General features: G+C 40.5%; 1 protein-coding gene across 1 annotated transcript in view; it reads right to left on the minus strand.

Annotated features, from left to right (window-relative positions):
* ELP3 (elongator acetyltransferase complex subunit 3) overlaps window positions 1-21,253 on the minus strand; it is a 92,866-nt gene that overhangs the window by 51,341 nt on the left and 20,272 nt on the right. The window contains exons 8-9 of the mRNA XM_075497652.1: window positions 8,746-8,907; window positions 5,238-5,364 (exon numbers count right to left, since the gene is read on the minus strand). Of these exons, the coding sequence (XP_075353767.1) occupies window positions 5,238-5,364; window positions 8,746-8,907 (289 nt within the window). The remainder of the gene's footprint in view (window positions 1-5,237; window positions 5,365-8,745; window positions 8,908-21,253) is intronic.

Here is a 21,253-nt window from a genome sequence, read left to right on the forward strand (position 1 = left end):
ATACAATAGTATTTAAAGTTTTACAACAACATCAAATACATTGCAAAGAGAAAGGACACTCGTATTACCCACCACATTACTTGACCGTTATTTTTCTCTCTTGTGTTCAACACACCCAAGGAGGCTGTAGCCCTCTGCATAACTTACACTTGGATCATAGCTGCACCAGGCATTTCACTAAAATTAGTCTATTTCTGGGAAACGCTTATTTTGCAATTCCTTCAGAAAAAAACCAGCCTGACAGATGACTGTAAGAAAAGGAATTTTCACCAGACTAAAATCATTCTATGATTGCATTTTATTTAAAGGACACAAAAATGGCTCTGCTGAATTGAACCGAAACTCTCTTCAGCCTGACACTAGTCTCCAGCACTGACCGGTAAATGGTCCTGCCTATGCTTTTACCCTCATCATTTTATTTATATGAGACTTTAGATGGACAAAGTGAAGCCACAGGACCTCCTCATGGCTCTCCTCAAGGAAAAAGAGCTTCTCAGCAACCAAAGGCCTATCTGATGTTTCTGGGCAGCATCCACCAGCTCCCACGTTCCTTCAGAGCTGGAGGGTTCTGCCAGCAACTTGCTATGATACTTCCCCTGACACTTCCCACACTTGAAACTTCTAATCTTCTGGCTCTCCTCCCTGTTTCCTTTCTTTTTTTCTGCTCCCCAGATTTATTTCATCTATGAAGGGTCTTTAAAGTTGGTTGAGATGGGCTTACAGCCATCCTTCCCAGAGGACCAAGAGGAACAGCAACAGTAAATCATGGTTAGGCAAAGACCATAAAAATAAAATAAAATAAAGGCAAACATAGCAATACCTTCTCCATTAATAAATGTTACTAGCTTTGTAATATTTATACTAGAGCAGATACAGTTTGTTGATTATACTGTTGCCACTCAGTGTTTCTGCAGAAACAGAATGAGGAATCAGTAAGAGCATCCTGGGAATTCTTTAGCCTCCTAAAGTTTTTGCTTAAATCCTAAATTCTGCTTGGTAGCCCTGTTGGCAAGTGTGATTCATGAATCCTCCCAACCATTTACCCCTAGAGCCACCTCATCTCTCTCGTGCTACAACAGCAAAGCTGAATGTTTATCACGTTCCACAGAATGAGGTGTCTGCTCTGGTAACAATTCCATTATTCCCGCTGAGTCCTTGATTTATTCTAGCTATTATTCTAATTATTTTCTCCGACCACCTGCTACGTGAGGCACTGTGAATCGGTCTTATCTGTTATGCTTGCATTTGCCAACAATAAGAAGCAGTGTGTGTGTGTGTGTACATGTACACTACCTGACACTCCTGGCACAACGACACGGGTGGTGGGAGGAAGCAGAGCATAATCCCTCCCTGCCGCGTTTTCCCGTATGTGGAATGAGGTGAAAAGACCTGAAGTTGAAAGGAAATCCTCTGAGGCTATAAAAAGAATCAATAGTAAGGGAAGAAGAGAGGCATGACAGGGGAAGGAGTGGAGAAGCACAACATCACTGGGAGGACTAGTACATCCACTCTGTTTAAAAAAAGTAACTGTAATGATCTTCATGATGAAGGCAGGCAAAAAGGCAGTCACCTGACACTTACTGTGAAAAAGAATATATACATATAACAAAAGATCTATCTGATATACTCACTCCTACCAATAAATTAAAAGTTTTGAATAATTATTAATAAACTCTCCAGGAAAACAGTTGCTGTACACACACACAACTTTGAAAACCTAGATATGCTTGCAAAAGAGTAACTGATGGGCACCTTAGCTGCGGGATGGAAGTAGCAGGATACACTTCAAAATCAATAGGTCGTAAGGGACAGAAGCAATGTTACTCTTGAAACCGTAATTACCTGTTCAATTTGAAGAAGCACCCAGTATTTTTAGTACGCAGTCAGCACAATCAGCGAGTTATTATCTTCCCAGGAGAAGCCCCTGTATTTAATATATCAACTGGTAATGAAGGCAAGGTGCTTAGACCTCCTTCTAAAGTCATTCTGGCTCCTTTTTGTCCTACCTTTCCCTGGTCTGAAAAGTACGTGGCTAGAAAGGAGGATAATATCACAACAAATAAAGTTATTTTCTCTAAGCTTATTTAGAACTACTGCAAAAGCAAAAATCTGTAAGGATCCTTGATAAGGCGTAGGTGTCTTTGTCCCAAAAAGTCAGAGGTATCTTATAGGAAGATGATATGTTTTTGTGAACTAGGAGAATACTGCATAAAAGAGCACTACTGCTGCTCATGAACAGCTTAGTACTGTTGCAAGAACACAACAGATGCTCTCCACTCGGTTCCTCTCTTCGCTCTCACATTATTTTTATGTAGTAGAAGTGTCTAAATATTTACCAGCATGGACTAGCATTTATACAGAACAACATATAAATAAGTTGTTTTAATAACTCAAACCCATGATATAAAATTTTAAGGTAGGGAATAGAGAATGTAGTATCTAGCTGAATCCCTGGGAAAGACAGAATTATTGTCTGCTGAATACTTCTATTATGTTCACTAGTGCAGGGCTCTGGAAAAAACCAAGAACAGAGGGTTGTTTTTACCCTTTATTCTCTCCCATTTCAGACAAAGGATCTTTTAAAAATAAATCTTAAAGCATTTAAGATAGCATGAGAAAGGCAGAGGAGAAGGTAAAAGGAAGAGGATAGCTGTCTCTTGTTTACCATTCCTTCTCAAAACACGCCACGGTGATCCACAACCTCTCCACTCTCATTCCCTGCAGCTCCATTTTCTGAAACGCCCAGCGATCACTTAGCCGGGCATCAACTCTGCAGCTGCCTCTTTTGCACAGGTCTTTCTTCATGTGCTGTCTGATCGCGGTGGGGACCCTGTGTGCGCCTCTAACATGGGCATTTTTGATTCCTTCGTCTCTCCTTTCCCATACTTCCTTCTCTTTAAAACAAACACAGGTATAATTCTTCTCCATGTTGATGTGATCTATCACCTCTTCCCTGCCAGCCTGCCTCTCCCATTTCTCTTCCTCACTCTGCAGCACTCGGATTACTTCTTGAGGGCTTCATCCTCCACACTGATTACTCATCCTCCAACTCCTCATCTGTATGTTCACCGGCATCAAATCTTAATTTGATCTGTGAGTCCTGCTTCAAATTTCTGAACTCATTAACAGGGCTATCACTTGAGCTAGTCTTCACCCCACCACCCTCTCTGTATTCTTGAATTCCCCCTCTTAAACTATCACCTGGTTTTCTTTTTCACCCATTTCTCTTACCTGGCCCTCCAACCAGCCATTTTGCCAATTCCAGCCCTTCAGCAAAAAATTCTGATCTTAACCCTTCCTTTTCTAAATGGAAAAGTGTCTTAATTCTCTTTGGGCCTCATTCTCATCTACTCTCACTTTTCTCATCCTTCCCCATCACAACGTGCAAATTCCTTCCTGCTGTGTCCCAGAGCTGGGTCACCACCAACACTGGTTTTCCCAGCTCCTAAAGCCAAGAGACTTCTCTGGCACAAATAGTCTAACCAGTTGACCTTCTCTGCTCTGTTTTCTCCTTGTCTTGCTTTTCTATGCTCAACTATTTTCCCAGCTTTCTTTTAATCCCCCTTTCTCATAATTCCAGCCTTTTCACCACATTCTTGTCTCCTCTTTCTGCAAACTGTGCCTTCAGCCTCTTCTGTTTCTGCAAAAAGTGTCATTAATAAGTGCACGAAATACAGCATGGCATTATCCTTCCCCTAACAAGACAGGGAGCCCACTGGCCTGCAGAAACTGGAGGCAGTTCAGCATCACTTGACGTTAATATCTTTTAAACAGACTCCCTAAATCTCCTGCAATGAAACAGGAGCAACTCCAGATCCGACAGTGGAAAAGCCTTAGCCATTTATCATGAATAAGCAGCAAAGAATAATAATCACTAAATACTTTCTGTGGAAGCTTGTAATTCTGCCTTAAATAATTCCTCCCTCTTCAGTTTTACGTCTTGCAAATACCTTAGATTACTGTCTCCTCTTTGCTGGGTCTTACCCAAGGTTAGCTCTTTAAATCTTTTAGTCAGTATTGCTATTCTTCCACTACAAATTCTCTCCAGCCTACTATTACTTCAGTAATGACAGGCCCATAAAGAACCCAGAACTATGGCTGCAATTTCATGAGATATTGAGTAAGGGACTCAGGTTTTGCTGTACCCTGCATCACAAGTAATTCTATGAAAACACAGCTAATGTGATGTCCACCCTCTATCTCCTTCAGCAATATAAGAAAATAATTCAGGAGCAACAGAGTCTGAGGCAGGAATTTTGAGTTAACTTTCAGCTCTGTCACTGACTTCACCTCTAGTTTTATGCACATCACTTTGCCCCAGCCTCTCACTTTGTCACACGAACATAATATTTGCTGAGTACTATGATGTTTATGAAGAGCTCAAGGAATTCTGTACAAAACCCCTTACAAAAAGTACCTACCACAGTTTTCAGAATTTCCTCCGTGTACTGTACGGCTGTTTTGGATTGCTTCTTTCTAGATGTGCCTGATTGCAGCGTACCAAAATAAACCACTGCTTTCTGCCTGTATTTCTAATCAATATATTCCGTCGCATTGATAGCTTTTTAGTGCCAGAAAGCACCTAGTCTGACCTTGCACAGAAATATACCTGTGATTCCTGTATGATGACTGCAATTTCTGCATTATTTTAAAAAGATGACCAATTTTGACTTAAAAAAAAATTAAATAATGAAAAAAAAATCTACCACGCTACCAGATAAAGTGGGTAATTCCCTACAACATTTACCATTTGCTCTTTTCTCATTTCAGTTTCTATAGAAATAATTTTATATTTTCTTCCACATCATTGATAAAGACATCGAATAGCACTGAGCCAAGAACAGAGATGCTATATAATACACCTATACACTCTACTTTGCAATTAATTACCTTCGAGATAGTAAGCTTTTAACTTTGAATCATGCACTATTCTAAATCCAAGGAAAGAAAACCACCTTGGAAAAAAGTAAGAGCCCTAGTTAATATCGGAAGAGCTATATTCCACAGAGACCTGAGTGACTCAGTCTTTCATGAGGCAAGGATATAATTTTCTGGATGAAGTAGTTCAACAAATCTTTCTCACCCTCCACCTTCAAAAATGAATTTTCAATTATTTGTCCTTAAGAAACAATTCTGGCCTGGATCGTAACGAATAGCTGAGCTAAGAAAGAGAAGCAGCATTAGATGACAAAGCTGGAACACACTTGAAACTCACGGTTATTTTAAGCTATACTCACAACAAACTGGTCCATGTCCCTTTCAAGCCCCATGTTTGGTAGATCAGGCATCATGTGTGCCACCACTTTAAACCCAGCATCCTTGGCCAAGTGAAAGGACTCGCACACAGCCTTCACCGTGTGACCTCTGGGAAGAGAGAAAAGAGATTCAGGATCACACAGAAAAAAAAAAAGATGTATTTTGATACATATAATTGAGATTATTCTTAGGAAGTGAGAAGGTTGAGTTTTATTATCAGTTTATCACCACTTGAGTCTTGGAACATGGCTGCTAATAAAGTAAACTACACTAGGGGCTAAAAGTAGCCCAGTTTGCTACTTCTATAGCAGGTGAACCCTACCAAGGCTACAGCTATTCAAATCACAGCCCAAGAAACTTTCGAAAGCTGCTGAAATTCAATTTGTAAAGCAATGACACCAGTTGATGCCGCAGCACAAGCTGGGACACACTGCACTGAAGACTGCGTATAATCAAAATAAAGCATAACTAGAAACAAAAGCAACAGAAGAGCAAAAGGAGAAGAAGGATGGGGGCTACATGAAACCAGCTAGCTAGAAAATCATCCTGCAACATGCTTGCTGAACTGTCAAGTACTCCCCTCAGAGAAACACAAACTCTTCCCAACTTCTGAGAGGTGCCAAACCTCCGAAACATAGGCCGGATTGGGACTTTTGAAGGATTTCATGTTCTTCTCCACCGACATCAAACCAAACTAACTCAGGCTTGCTCTGCAGGAGCTCGGAGAGAGTAGGAGCACGAACGATCACAGGACCAAAGGTTGAGTCTCACATAACCCATTAGCCTCATGCAAACTCCTCTCTCCTTCCACCTCCACGGCTCAGGAGCTGCCTTTTGCCTCCACAGCAGCAATCACTATCACTACAAACAGCTACTAGGAGGTCCCCATCACATGTGAACGGTCTTCCCACAAAGTCCTTGCTTTTGCTCTTCCCCCACTGGGAGGGCTCTTCCACTACTGGCTGACATTTCTATCCCCTTAGCATCTGCTACCTTCTCCCCTCTCCAATCTCCGTTTTCTTCCCATCACACTTTCACACCAGTTCACCCTGTCTTTTGGAATTCCTCGCCAACAGATTAGCTCAGCAGGTGACTCTTCTTCTCCTCGACAGTCCTTTGGATGAAAAATTAACACCATCTGGGCATCTCTACAAATGCACGCCTTCTGCCAAGACCTAACGTTAACCAAACCAAACAGGTACTTCCCTTATTTTAAGGATCTCTTCCTTCCTCTCTGCTGGAAGGTTCTGCCTCTGTTAAACCCCTACATGTAGTTTTATGGCCATAGTTTTATTTATGATTTTTTTCAGAAGTATTACGGTGTTTTTCTGAGACTGTTCAAGGACAGTATTACTCAAGACCTTGAGTAGCCTGAGGGGAGTAAATGGAGACGTGCTTCATAAATAAAAATTATTTTCTTATTAGAAGTGGAATTTAAGCTGCATCAATAACTTGATTATTTGATGCCTAGATCTGTTCTTGAATATTTTTCTGCCTCACAGCCACCAAAAGCACTCAAAAACCTCACTAATGACTTATGGAACATAATAGAAAGTAATTTCCAAACAGTTAGCCTAATTGGTTGTAATCTGACATTTTGCTACAAGCAAAATATTAAAAGTTTAAAGCCAAAACACATCCCCCACAAAGCAGAAGAAGAACAGAAGCAAAATGAGGTCATTTCAAAAGAAAGAGAAACTTGAATCACCCTTCTCTAAAAGAATATTCCAATTCATTGTTCTAAAAAGTTGGAGGGAGATATTTGAGTGAACAGCCTGCGTTTTCCCTGCTCTGAGACAGCCTGCAGCAAAGCCTTTTAGGAATTCCGCAAGCAGCTTTGAAAAGTGCCAAAAACCTTTAAAAATATAATTCCATACAGGATTACTTCTGAGTGAAATCAAGTCAGTAATATACTACTTCATTCTTCTTCTGCTTCATCAGCAGGAAAGCAAGGGTTCATTAGCAAACGTACAAGCCAAAAGTGACATACAGCTTTGAATGATTTATGGTACCAGTTCTGACGTGACAGACAAAACTGGAGGAAAACTGAAGGTGACTGAAGTGATAGCTAAGTGGGGTTTTACAGTTCCACCTCAGGATGGGACACCTTTAAAAGATTTGAGGTGAAAAAAAGATTTTTAAGAGCTGAAGAGAAATTAATAGTTAAATTTACAATCTGCGTCAGAATTAACCGTTAATGAATACATCTATTCTAAGAGTGACTTAGCTACATTCCTTAGCATGGATCTTTTCCTTTGGAAAGCTCTGACATCTAGAGGAGGAAAGTACCACCTATAAATATTAGCTCTTAACTCTTGGACTACTCAATAAATGGCTTTTCTCGTCTACTGAGACCTGGAGCCTGACCACTTCAAAGCAGTGACATCCTGCACTTCCATGCACCAGCAATACTACAGCTAAACCCGCAGGAGGAAACTCATTTTAGATTCTTTAAGCCTCTAAAAGAAAACGTCCAACATTTTCAGTTTTGCGCTACTGCCTTTAAGGTAGGTATTAACAAAAATGTGCTTTGCTTATTGAACCATAATCTCTCTGTCATTACATATGATTACGGTTATTAAACATCTTTGGTAGGTGACTGGAATATGCAATAAGAATGAAGGCAAGTTGTATGAATGTCAGAAGTGAAAAACAAGAAAAAAAATCACTTCTTTCAAAATCTGAACAGAATTATGAGATTTGCAATAAAAAAAAAAAGAAAGAGGGGCTTACTTGCCTGTAAGGGATGAGATGAACAATGTATTGCGCACTCTCCTATGTAGGACAACTGTTCCTTTAGCCATAAGTCCACTATGACGAAGAATAAATCACAGGCCTCTTGTGACTATATTTTGCAATCCCTAGAGATACTGTATGCCTAGAATGCCTGTGGTTAATCTATCAACAGGTGGTGTTTCTGGCTATGCCTCACCCTCTGTACTTGCCAATGCCACCTCTCCTCTCCAATACTCAGCAGAAAAAGGTGTCTGGTGTAGAGAACGTGCTGTTTGCTGGTAAAGTACCTCCAACAGATTATACTGCATTGTATTTACTCAAGCCTATAGATTATGAATTATGTAGGATAAGAACTATGAGCTCTCTCTGGGCACATGTTCTACTTCACAAAACTGCATTTATTTATGAAGCAATAAAAAAAAGAAAGAGGTATGTACAATACAGGAAAAGAAAACGATTTGAAAAGAAAACATCACAAATAACCCCATTTTCTCAAGCCATGGACTACACAATATCACAAAGAAATCCACGAAGCCACTGCATTTTATTAGTTTTTATTAACTAATAAAATGCCACACAAGTGCCACATATTAACTAATATGGCCACACAAGCAAGGAAATGAGCTAAATGTTTCAACATTCAGTGTTAAATAGGTGTTCAAGCAAACAGGTCAAGACACGCTACTCGAGAGCATTCCAGAAAGCACACAGTGAGCAGCCATGCTCAGCGTCGCACTGAAGCTTTCTTCTCACCTGTTGGTGTCCCTGGCCACGTCCTCGTACACGCTCTGGACTCCGATCTCCAGCCTCGTACAGCCATAGGATAACATGTCGCTTAAATGCCGCTTCAGGCAGTAATCTGGTCTGGTCTCTATTGTTATCCCAATGCATTTTGTCAGGCTTCGTTCTGAATACCTGCAAAAAACCCCATCCTTTATTAAAATTGTGAGGTGACTTCAGAAGAGTTTGCAACATCTTCTAGGTGAGAGTTTCTACGTCACTACCAGAATTAAAATCCAGGTTAAAAACCTCAAATATCCCAGCAGCAAGGGAATCCTCAACCTTATTGCAATGCATGGATGAAACGATACACAAATATGCACACTAATACAAGTCTGGAGTTTGCTTTGTATAAAAGAGAACTGGACTGTGGCAGCTTTTTTAAACAGTACTTGTTAGGAAGATGCTCCCAGACCAGACTGGGCCTTCCGTACTCATCATCTGGAAACTAAGCCTGGGCAAAAGGGAAAGTCAGAGTAGGCAATGAGAACAGTGTTCAGTTTTGGGGCCAAACCAAAGGCTGTCTGAGCACTCGCTCCCGCTCAGACACTGACAATAATACAGGACCTCATGTTAGGGAGAGTTTGGTATAAGTACATTTTCATTTGTTTCCCACGGCGTACAGATAAATTGCAGGGATTAGGACAAGATCCAGCTGCGTTCTCACAAGAAAACGTGCAAGACTGTCTATGAAAAATTCCACAAATCACCTCCCTTTGTGAACAAGTGGCACGCTCTCAACTTCATTGAAGTCTAATACAGAAACAAAATTAATTGTTAATCTTTTTCTCCCTCCTCTCCCATTTATCAATGGATGTCCAACAGAGACTAATTATTCCAGCTAGTAGAAAAATCCTCTACTGATGACAAATGGTAAGTTACCGACCTACGAGACAGTAAAACAAAAGAAAAAAGGAATCCAAAGCAGTCTTGAATTAAAGTTCACAAAAGGAAACCATCAATCAATACAATCTCCAACCCCACCAGCAAGGATAATACTCCTTTCCATGTAGGAATCATTTCACTTGACCATCTTTCCCGCAGAATATGGTGGTTCTATAACAGAGGACTGCAGCACAGGAGAAAAGATTTACAGTGGGAAGAAGGCTTCTTCTTTTGAAACCATTTGCAACTGCATAGAATCTGGATAATTCCCAAACCAGGATGTGGGCAGGATTAACAACCACTGTTTGAGAGGAATATCGGTCTCGTTAATGCTCCCAAATGATGAAGATTTCAGTATTAATGTTAAATGTTGCTGCAAAGAGGACACCTTGAGTAAGAGAGAGATGTTATGCTGATACCTGAAAGAATACTGCACGCCAAAATCACAAGGATGACTAACTTCAGCTCTTTATTAGGTGTTCTGTAAAGATTCATCATCCGATTTCCAGCTCCAGATAGCTGGAAACTTCTGAATCAAAATAAAGCTCCAGAGCCTACCTTAGAGCATGATGGAGGTCCAATTTGACAAAAAAAACCCTAAAAAACCCAACAACAACAACAAAAAACCCCACCCTCAACCCCCCACCAAAAATCCCAAGTGGGCTCAGACTCACAAGCAAAAATATTAACTCCTTTCAAACTGTTAAAGCCTAAGATATATAAAGACCAAGATATTTTTGGGATAGACTGTAATGGCTGTCAAAATAAGCATCTTAAAAAAAAAACCCAACAAAAAAACCACGTAAAACATTTCAGAGTTTGTGGCTCACTAATCTGACAGACTAACAGAACAATTGTTTCTCACGTCAGGGAAAACATTGCCGACGTGTGATTCATTAACATCAGACTGAAAAATGCTCACTTTTAAAGACGTGATTTGCAAGAATTAAAGAAAGAAATTTTAGCTAAGGGGGGGGGAATAAGTTACCAGATAACTCACCCATCATGCCAGAGGGTACGTGCTCATATTAAACACCTGCAGTCAGGGCTAGAAATACTGAAGGGAGAAAAAAAGAATCATATCCCCCTCCCAAGCAAATTTATGGCCCAGATTTAAAATGCTGAATGTAACAAACACCAACAGACCCTAAACTATAACATCTACTAGGGCACCAACGGGATTTCAGTATGGTGTAATGGCTGGTAAAATTGTCTTGCCCAACTCTATGCTGAAAAGAGAAGTGTGTCTTAATGATAACCGGAAAAGCAAACCGAAGACGAACCCAAAACAGATGAAGTAACAAATATGGCATTTCCGAGAAAAGTCACAAGCCTCATCAAATCACCATCCTCTGTAAGACACAGACATTTGCAACCCGAGCCAAAAGTCCTCCAGCTCTCCCCAGCCATCCCGAAGACTTGTAGTGAGTAAAGAGAGTGCAGTCTCATACTTTATTTTATTAATGTAAAATAAAAGCTTGAATCACGTGGTCCATATTTAATAAAGACTACAGATTCCTTCCAACTAATTGAAAAAGAGAAAGAAGTGTGTGACAGCCAACCTTCTGCAGAAGGTGATTCTGGCAACACATCTCCATCATTTCCTGAATAAAGAAAGATAAATTTGACTTTTCTTCTGTCTTTTCTCAACTTTCAATCTTTAAACACTCATTTAGTTATTCAACATTTTTCCTATTTGCAAAACGAGCAACTTATTTCATTTGAAACCTAAAACTAAAACTAAGGACAGGCACAAATTGTAAGATTATAAGTTAAGAAGCCAAACACAGAGTATTAGAAGTGGACATGAATTAAAAGCTTTACTAGATTTACATAGCCTATCATTTTATGGAAGGAGTTATCAAATAGTACCCATAAAGGCTGTACCAATCATCATTATGCAGCACAAAGCTGCATTATACAACTAAGTTAAATTTTAATTTTTCAGAAATAATTCTGTCAGTGTTTAACATTTAGTTTCATCATTTCCCTATGCATGATCAGCACCTCCTTCGCTGCACCTCCTCCTGCACCGAGTCAACAGTGAGCTATAGGAGAGAGCTCAGAGACCTGAGAAGGACAGGAAATACTATATAAAAGGTTATCTACTAAATACTGCATTTACATCAAGACAGATACTGGTTTTTTTTTTAATCAAATTGGCAAGATCTCTGATTTTAAAGCACACTCAGGATCTGACACAGATATTTACCAGCCAACAGAGAAAAAGAAAAGACAAACTGATGTCTGCTTAAGAGTAACACTTTTTTTTAGTGGAGAAAGCTTTTGGATTTTTTTTGTTTTTATTTTTTTTAAAAAGTGTACCTTTGAAATCTGATCCTGATTTGCAGGTCTCAAGCCAGATTTTTTATTATTAATCAGTGATTTATCTAACAATTTATAGTAGATTGGCTATTTCAAGACTGACTTTGCTCATCTCCTACTTTCCGTGCCCAGGTTTCATCGTAACTGCTCGCTGCAAACATGGTGGTTTCTCACGTTTCTAGCAGGTTGGATAGGCACATTTTTGCCCTGGCAAATCCATACTGAATCCTCCCGGCCACCTTCCTGGCCATGGAAGCAGCTTCCACAAAGACATGCTCCATAATGTTCTTGGGGACCAAGGTGAGGCTTACCAGCCTGTAGTTCTCTTTCTCACCCTCTTGAAGACAGACCTGACACTTCCAGTCACTGGAGACCTCTCAGTTGTCACGATCGCTCCAAGGTGAGATGGAGCTGCCTCGCCCATCCCCTTCCACAGACTTGCATGTGTCCAGTTTGCTGGTGGTGTCCAATGCAATCCTCTGCCATGGGCACTACCTCTCACCCCAAATCGCAACCTAGCAAGAGCAGATCTTGCAAATAAAGACTGAGGCAAAGAAACACTGCATACCTCAGCCTTTTCCTGCGTCCTTCATCACAGAGTTGCCTGCCTCATCCAGCAGCACTCACATTTTTCTTTGTCTTGATCTGCTGACAAAAGTACTTATGGAAGTCCTTCTTGTTGCCCTACAATCCCCTGGAGTTTCAACTCCAGCTAAACTTCCTAATGTGCCCTCTGCCTGCCTGTATCCCTCCTGGGTATCCCGTACCTCCTTTCACCTTCTGCACACAGTCCTTTTTTTGTGTTTGAGCTCCATCAGGACTTCCCCATTAAGCAGTTAAGCAAAGCTGGTGACCTGTCGTGCCTGCTTGGTTCCTGCACATCAGGATGCAGTGTCTTTGCAATTTGAGGAGGTTGTCCTGGAAGATCAGCTAAGCTCACCCTTCAGGGCATCCTTCCATGGGATCCTGCCTTTCGGTTCCCTGGAAATGTTCAAGTCTGTTGTCCTGAATTCTGATGTCTTTTTTCTGCTACTCGCATCCCTCAGGATCTTAAGCTCTAACATCTCAGAGTCATTGCAGCCAAGACCACATCCTTCCCTCAACCAGCTTTTGTGAGCAGCAGATCCAGGAAAGCACCTCTCCTAGGCACTGGATGAGCCAAGTATTTCAAAATATCATCATAATGCACTCCAGAAATCTCCTAAATGAGTTGTGTTCCACCATGTTGCCATTCTAGCAGGTATCAGGGCGTCAGACTAGATTCAAGGAGTTTTGTATATTGTTCATTAAGTGCATATATTCTAATATCATTTATCATTCTAATCTAATATCATCTATCATTCTAATATAATCATTTTCATACCTTTTCTTAGCACTATCTCCAGTTTTTAAGCAGTCTTCTTGTTGCCTTTGCTACCAAAAACAGCCACAGAACTTTGCAGACACACCAGTACTATATCCAGATGGAATATAATTTGGCTATTCCTATCCAATTTTCCACTATTTATACAGTCAAGGGTAATTTGGCTGCTGAATCATACAGAAAGCTCATGATAATGCGACTTAACTCCTAAATACTTCTAGATATTTCGCTGCTTCTCAGAATAGAATCCTGCACCATTCCTAGAAAAACAGCTTTACATTTTCCCATAATAAAATACACAGCTTGCTCATATACAACTTACTATGGAATACAGATTTATCCCTTATTTGCCCATCTCCAATATTGATAGCTCCTGCCAACCCTTAGAAATTACTGTTTTAACACAAGTATTAAACACAAGGCCCAGAGGCAAAAACCAACACAATCCTATTAGAAACCATTCAGGTCAATGACAATAATTTTCTGCTATGCCTGTTTTGAAAACCAATGTAATGGGTGACATGTTGTTCTAGTCTCTTTCTTAATGCCAAAATATCTCACTGTACCAAGTCAATTCTCTTGCAGAAGTTTATGCATATTACACTTCATTTCTCAAAAAAACCCTGTAAGCTCACTAACGGGATACAGTGACTTATCATGCTAATGGACATTATGGATTTGCCTTCACTTAATCTTTAAAAACAACAGACATCTAGCCACATATCCTGCAGGAATGGCATGCTAGCCAAGGCAGATATGAAGAGGGAACAGACTCTATCCAGCTAGGCAGACAGCCTGAAAAGCAGATATCTAGAGCTCTGAAGGGAGTGATTTCAAGATACTCAGATACAAGAGGTTAAGATGACCTTGATGAGGAGCAAGACAAGCAAAACTATTACTGACTGAAGACCAAGAAAAGCAAAATAGAGAAAGCCCCAAGAAGTTAGATGAACCCAAGTTGAGAACTCCACCCATGATGGTCTTGTATATACAAGTCCACCTGATTTCCAGGTTCATTCTGGCATTAATATTTATGATGTGCATTTCTGCTGGAACCCGAGAGTGGAGATGGATTTTATCTTCTCACACAGCAACAAACATCTTACAGGATTTCTCCTCCTTCCCTGGAACAGTCGTATTTGTTATTTGTAATACAGCAGTGCTGAGGAACCCCACATAATCAAAAGGATAATCAGAAATCAAGACAAGTATATAGCACAAGATGACAGTGGGGCAATTTTAATAATGAATTGACCACAGAGGTGAATTATGCAAATAAAAACAGATGCTAAGCCATACAAATGAAGGAAATGAGATACAGAGAAACCTTAAGATTTGCACATAGCTATTGTAAAGTCAGTTCTTTTCAGCATGATTACAGAACTGTTTGAAATCAGAAGAAGTAAAGGAGAGATTATTAATTTTAATCATTAGAGAATATGTGACTGAATTTTCAGAGAAACTGGTACATTAAGCAGACCTTCACATCAGAATCTGTCTCTAAAATAAGCTCGGCTTTTTCACTTCAAGAAGGCACCTACCTCTTCACCAGACACAGCAGTTTGACATAGGGTCTCAGGTACTTTCTCACTTAGAGGAAAAACAGACAGCACAGTTCTGGCATAAAACAACTCATTTAACAAAGCCTCTACTCGCTCTTAATTAAACTTTGGTCTGCAGACAAAAGTCTCATCAGCTAAGAGACCTGAACATCAAAGACTCGATTATTTACAATCCATACCACAGCAGCTTCCAAACTCCCTGGTTGCGATCAGAGTGGCAGGATGCCAGACAACACAGAAAGATTTGCCTCATCCCAACAAGCTCAGAAAAGAAAAACTGTAAGAATAAAGCAGGTGGGTTAACATAGTGCACATACAGCATGTTAATCACACACCTTGAAACCATTTATCTGTTTTACACGTTTCAGAGTAGGAGAGTACATAAAGAGGAGGTAAATAGAGAGGCAAAAGAGCAGAAAAAGGCATAAGAAGCAGCAGAAACAGTTCAAAGGCAGCATCAAAGAGAACCAATCACCAAGAGCAAGAAGTATTTAGGTGTACCCACCTATATGGAAAGAAGGGAAGGATCTAGAACAACTCATCACAACCCAACAGTTCCCAAAACCTTGCCTGCAAGACATTCCAGCATTATTTCAAAAGCCAAAGAAAACCTTCTTGAAGGTGAAGATGGAATAAATTCTGAAGATGCTCATATTACTTGATCACCATTGTTGCTAATGGATTACCCAACAGCAGCAATTTCCCCAAAATGTGGTGCTCCGTACTCATATACATTGCAATGAGTAGTCACAGCTTAGCTGGGAAGGGGAAGGCACTGCTGCTCATCTACCCTTAGCCTATCCCCAAGAAAAAAAAGAAACCAGTTGCAAACCTGCCTTAGAAGAGGCGCTTAGAGTCTTGTGGAAAGAGGGAAGCGTTGGAGGGCTGGGTGGGAAAATCAAGCGACCAAAGGAGTCCTCGGCAGAAGGTTCCTGGCCTTAACTTTGTGAACAACAGAGACTGTGAACATCCAGCATCTCAAACAAGTCTAAGATCTTGAAAAAAAACCTTCTTGTGCCCTTGACTACAAGGAGCATGGTCCTAGGTGTAACACAATTACAGGTGTTCAAGACAGACAATGATGTCTATACACATGGAATTAAGACAAAAAGTGACACCGTGAGTTTCTGAAGGGGAAACTGCTGATATAATACACAAGTATGTTATGTACCACATCCTTACCTATTACTTAAATGACCTCCTTCTCCTTGATCTCTAATAGCTCTGCTTTATCACAACGCCAATCTCTGAAACACAGCTAGCAACAATTAATTCAATACCTACAATTTCCTGCTAGTAAACAAAACAGGTGGCATCTTACTCATCCGATATGTTTCAAAAGTTGCATGGTCGATGATTGCCCAGAGAAGATATTTCTGAAAGCTCAAATGCCAGTTATTTGGCTTTATACTGCTCCCTTTTCATTACAACATTTCAGCGTTTTATCATCACTACCAGGAGTACGACAGACTGCTTTGGTTTCTTAGCAGCATCAGTTTCCCAAGGTTCAGTTTTCAAATACTGAAAAACTTGCAGTCACTTAAAATACAGTCATTTATTGACTACAATATAATTTTCCAATTTTGATAAAGTAACAGTATTTATACCTGCTAAAAGATAAGTGAGAACAAATCCTTTTTTTTCGTGAAAGGCGACTAACAGATAAGTCATATGTAATTATGCTCCCTCCTGCTGTGTCACTTGGTGTTAGAAATCCAGGATAGGATCTGTGTTCAAAATAGTATCCATTCTGAAGCAAAAAACCTAGAACTTACCAGTTTTCTCTCTTTCTTAATTTGTTTACCAAGTTGTAACCACAATGAATGGATCTGACATCTGAAAATCCTCTGAAGAAAAAGCACAGCACGAGCAGAAGTGGCACAGTTATGTTAACACACTTCAGGCCTAATCAAAGTAGGGTTATTTGCATGGACTAATTAAACGCCTGGCTGTAATGACAAGGAGGTAGTGATGTTGGCTATAGAGGGAAGGGGGTGGAGGTTGTTTGGTTTATTTTTATATCATTCACAGCTTTCATAGAGCAACATCACATAGAGGACCTCTGGGCACGGAGGCTGCAGCTTTGCTGGAGGGACCTTGCCGTTCACAACAGCCAGGACAGCCATGCACCAGAGCTGCTCTGCTCTTACCATGCTGGGCTAATAAATGCACAATTATTTTGAAAGCCATAACCACTGCCTATTCTCAGAGGACATCTGAGCAGGCCCCAAAAGGTCTGTCTTCGCTCAGGAGGCAAAAAAAGGGCACTGAGCAGAAAACCCTGACAGGACCTTCTAACACCGCAGGCTTATTTTCTAAGCTCCCATCCATCAAGTTCAAGGCAAGAGCAATACAGATAATGTTTTTTTTCGGCAACAAATTATGAGCAAGCCGTAACTGAAAACACCACGATGAATAACCGTATGCTAGAGTGAAATATTTCAAACAAGGAAAATCGCATATGCATGGGTCTAACAGGAGCTGAGTAGCAGCCTCTTTTTTACCTATCTCTGTCAAAATGAAAGGTTTAAGGGAAAAAAGCTGAAACAAGGCTAATATGGGCAAGAGTGCTTATCTCCTCCTCCCTTATGCTAGCTCAAACCTGTCCCAGTGAGCAGTGCCAAAATATAGTCTTGGAGACCCAAGTCTTCACATTTCTCCCCGAACAGAAGCAGTGACATGAGCTACCAGCTTCCTCACACCGAGGCTTAGAGAGACCCGCGTCTCTGAACTGCCTCCAGATGGCAACTGGGGTGCCACTAACAAACTGACCTGGTCTGGAGGTGGAATGAGGGACCTGCACGCTCCAGAAACACACAAACAGTGCCTGGGGCAAGTCCAAAGGTCTATTTAGCCCAATATCCCACCCACTCATGGCTGTTGCAGATGCTTAGGTGCTCTACAGTAGGAGCAGGGCAAGCTGCAGCGGTATTTTCCTTGAATACTCTCACAGTTGCAAATTATTTCCTCTTCAGGGACTCCCTGATCCAGAGGTGATGTCTTCAGTAGCAGTAGGTGTCTTCAGGACTTAGTGGATGGACTTAGTGGATTACCTCAATGGATATTTTTCCTGTAAATCTGTTTGGTCACCCCTCAGCCTAACTACGTACTGCACAAAGAAGTGCTTCCTTCGTATTTCATTCCCATTTCATCTGATAGCCCTAGTTCTTGTGCTGTAGGAGATAATCAACATTTATCCTTTTTTTGTCTTCTCCATGCTACTCAGGATTTCATAGATCTCCATCATATCACTCTCAAGTATTTTTCCCCAGTTCCACAGTATCATTTTCCTTCTCCCCTCCCTTATTTTTAAAAAGGAGGAATTGAACATAGGTTCAAGCTGTGAAGGCACTGCTGAAGCATGCAGGAGCATAACAATATTTCCCAGTTTGCTCTCTATTCCCTTCGTTATAATTCCCCACACTGAGTTGGTCTTTTAACTAACACCGAGCATCAAGCCTGTGTTTCTCACAGTTATCTACTATAAATTTAAAATCTTGTTCCTGTGTGGCATTAGCCAACTTGGAGCTCATTGTACTCTAGTAAAATAAGGAAAAAATCTTTTTCTTATACACATTGCTCTATATCTACACTAATTTTCACCTGCCCCTTCACCACCCACCCAGCATGGTCAAGACCACCTATTCCAGCACAGATTCCTCTGGGACACCACTAATAACCTTCCTCTGTTGTGTACATTGAGCATTTATTCCCTTTCCCAATATCTTTCAATTATTTATGCATGCGAGGCCTTCACTCTTATTCCCACAATCTTTAAATAGGTTTTGGTGAGGGACCTCATTTTTGGAAATCCAGGTAAAGTTACACATATTTGTCAAATGCTTCAAAGACAACAACTATAACCTAGACGTTTCATTGAAATATTAGCCCATTTCAAGTAGCCAGAGGAAAAGAGTTCATCTGCCAGCAGATGAAAACGTGTACTATGGAAACAAGAACCTCTCTATACTCATTCTACATAAAGAGGGAGCTGGCTTGGTTTTTCAGCAGCTAAAGAAAACAAAAACTGTTATCCTAACAAAGACAATTGAGGTCCAACACCTCAGCAAAACACAACCTTTCCAAGATGTCTGAAAGAAGAAAATACATAAAGTGCTTGTAAAATGTCCACTTCCTAAGCCCATACTCAATCTATTAGATGAGGAGTGTACACACTTTCCTTCCCCACGAGCCAGACACTTTCCATTTCAGACTAATATATGAATGCCAGTAAAAAAACTAACCATCCATCTTATATGTAGAAGATGCAGCTAGTCCAACACACCATGCTGATCATTCTAGCTTGGGTTTTCAGCAGCCATGACAAGCAGATCAATGAGCCACACGTGGATGAAATGACAGGTTGGTTGCCTGTGCGCTCAACCAGTCATTCCAAAACTCCCATCCTTGCTCCCAGGACGCTTGTACAGACTTTTCATCTCCTCTGATTACCACTAATAGCATTTGAAAATGACAACTAAAGAAAAAAAGCCATGAATGTCATCCTAAAAGTCTTGATAAAACTGCAAAAAGGAAGAAGTGGTTCAGATGACCAGAAGCCTGAAGGCACTATGAAGCTCTGGGCTCACTACAAAAGAGGGCGAGATCTCCTGTGCCAAACAGCAGCTCCTCTCCTATTTAAGAAAAGAAAATGGTTTACAAGTAATTACATGCCCTCCCAGGCTACCCAAACCACCACAATCACTTGTGAAGTGAGAAAAAAGCCCACGCATGAGCATTATCAACCCCAAACAGTATTATTTTCAAAACCATTTGTCAGTTTATGATGCAGAAGAAAAGCTTGGAAAAAAATATGCTCAACACAATGAGAGAAAATTGGAGACACTTTAAGCTATGAAGTTTTAGAAAGAATCAAATGCATTTCTCAGTAACAGTTTGGGAATTTCTGTCCAGTAATCCAGGATAAACACTAAATACAGAGTCCCACTCTTTGCTTTAAGCATCAGTTCCATGCAGCGCAGTGGCTTTAACCCACACAGTATTTCAAGGGGAGAAAAGCAGAAGGCTGTAGGCTGCGTTTGGTTAATATTTCATTTTGGTCAATTCTGCCTTCCTGGTATCTTTTCACCAAGCAATATAAAATCTAAAAAGAAGTAGCTCTTAGTCCTATTTCAGCTGTCCCTTATGTGGATTCCAGTACAATTTTATTTGACCTCTAGTTAAATTCCACCTCTACCAGGCAATCGATATCAGCTATTCCCACAGGACAGGTTTTACTCTACGTACCTTTCTCTTTTTATCCAAGTGTACAGAAGCAGATAACGCATCCCATGAACAACAAACCATGTCACCACAGTGACAGCAAAGTGCAAGCAGCTCGTCAGCCTGCTACATACAGTGAAACAGAGACTGTTATAAAACTTGCAAGAGGAGATGCCCAAGATTCGCCCTTCATTTCTCACATCTTTGCTGTGCAATTTAGTTCAGGGAAACTTGAGAGAGCAACAATTTAAATGTCTGTTGCCAAATCAATATGATCAACGATTAGGTCATAATTATATAGACAGTTTACCACAGAATAGTCAATATATAGTTATAGACACAGGCTAAAAAGGGATTTGGGAGAAAAAAATCCTTATATCTAAAATTATGAAAGAAACAACACGACAGTCTCTTTTATTAAATCTAAACTGAAGTTGAAGGTTTTCTTGCTACAGTTGATGAAACAGACAGCACTAGGTGAGACTTACATGTATTAGAAAAAAATCTAGTTCCAATTTCAGTTCTGATATTGACTCACTGTGGCCTAGGGAAAGTTGCATATTCTTAGTAACAACCACTTCCTAGCTGTTATTGAGGAAAATAACCACTTCTGCCGCTGCGGTGCTGCTTATAGTTCCGGCAATTAAATGCCCTAAAAGCTATTGTTACATAAAGACAGTGCCCAGTAAAGACCTTGCTTCGTAGTTGCTGCATCTACCTACTAAAGAAAATTCATCTCGTCCCCATCTGACACTCCGATATAAACATTTAGCTTGAGGAAGGAAAACAGCTTGATTGCTGCTTTGAGGAAACAAAGAAATTGTATCAATAAAATTATAAACAGAGCTAATAAAAAGCAGTCATCAGCCAAAACTGCCAGCGAAAAGCTATGGTTTAGCTCATCTTGTTCTCTTGCCAAAGCAACTCCCTCACCTATAAAGCTGCAATACGATCTCTCAAAAAAAGTGCTGCAAAAACATACACCCGCTTGTTTTCTCCATGCTTGTAAAACCACACGTAGGGGAAGAGGCTTGCTGCAGTAGACTACAAGAACTGATGGTGCCATTTCCCCGGCTCCGTTTGCCGTCCGTCATAGCTCCAACTAAGGTGCCAACAGCTACTC

This window comes from Mycteria americana, chromosome 3 (genome assembly GCF_035582795.1).
Source record: "Mycteria americana isolate JAX WOST 10 ecotype Jacksonville Zoo and Gardens chromosome 3, USCA_MyAme_1.0, whole genome shotgun sequence".
Lineage (NCBI taxonomy): Eukaryota > Metazoa > Chordata > Aves > Ciconiiformes > Ciconiidae > Mycteria > Mycteria americana.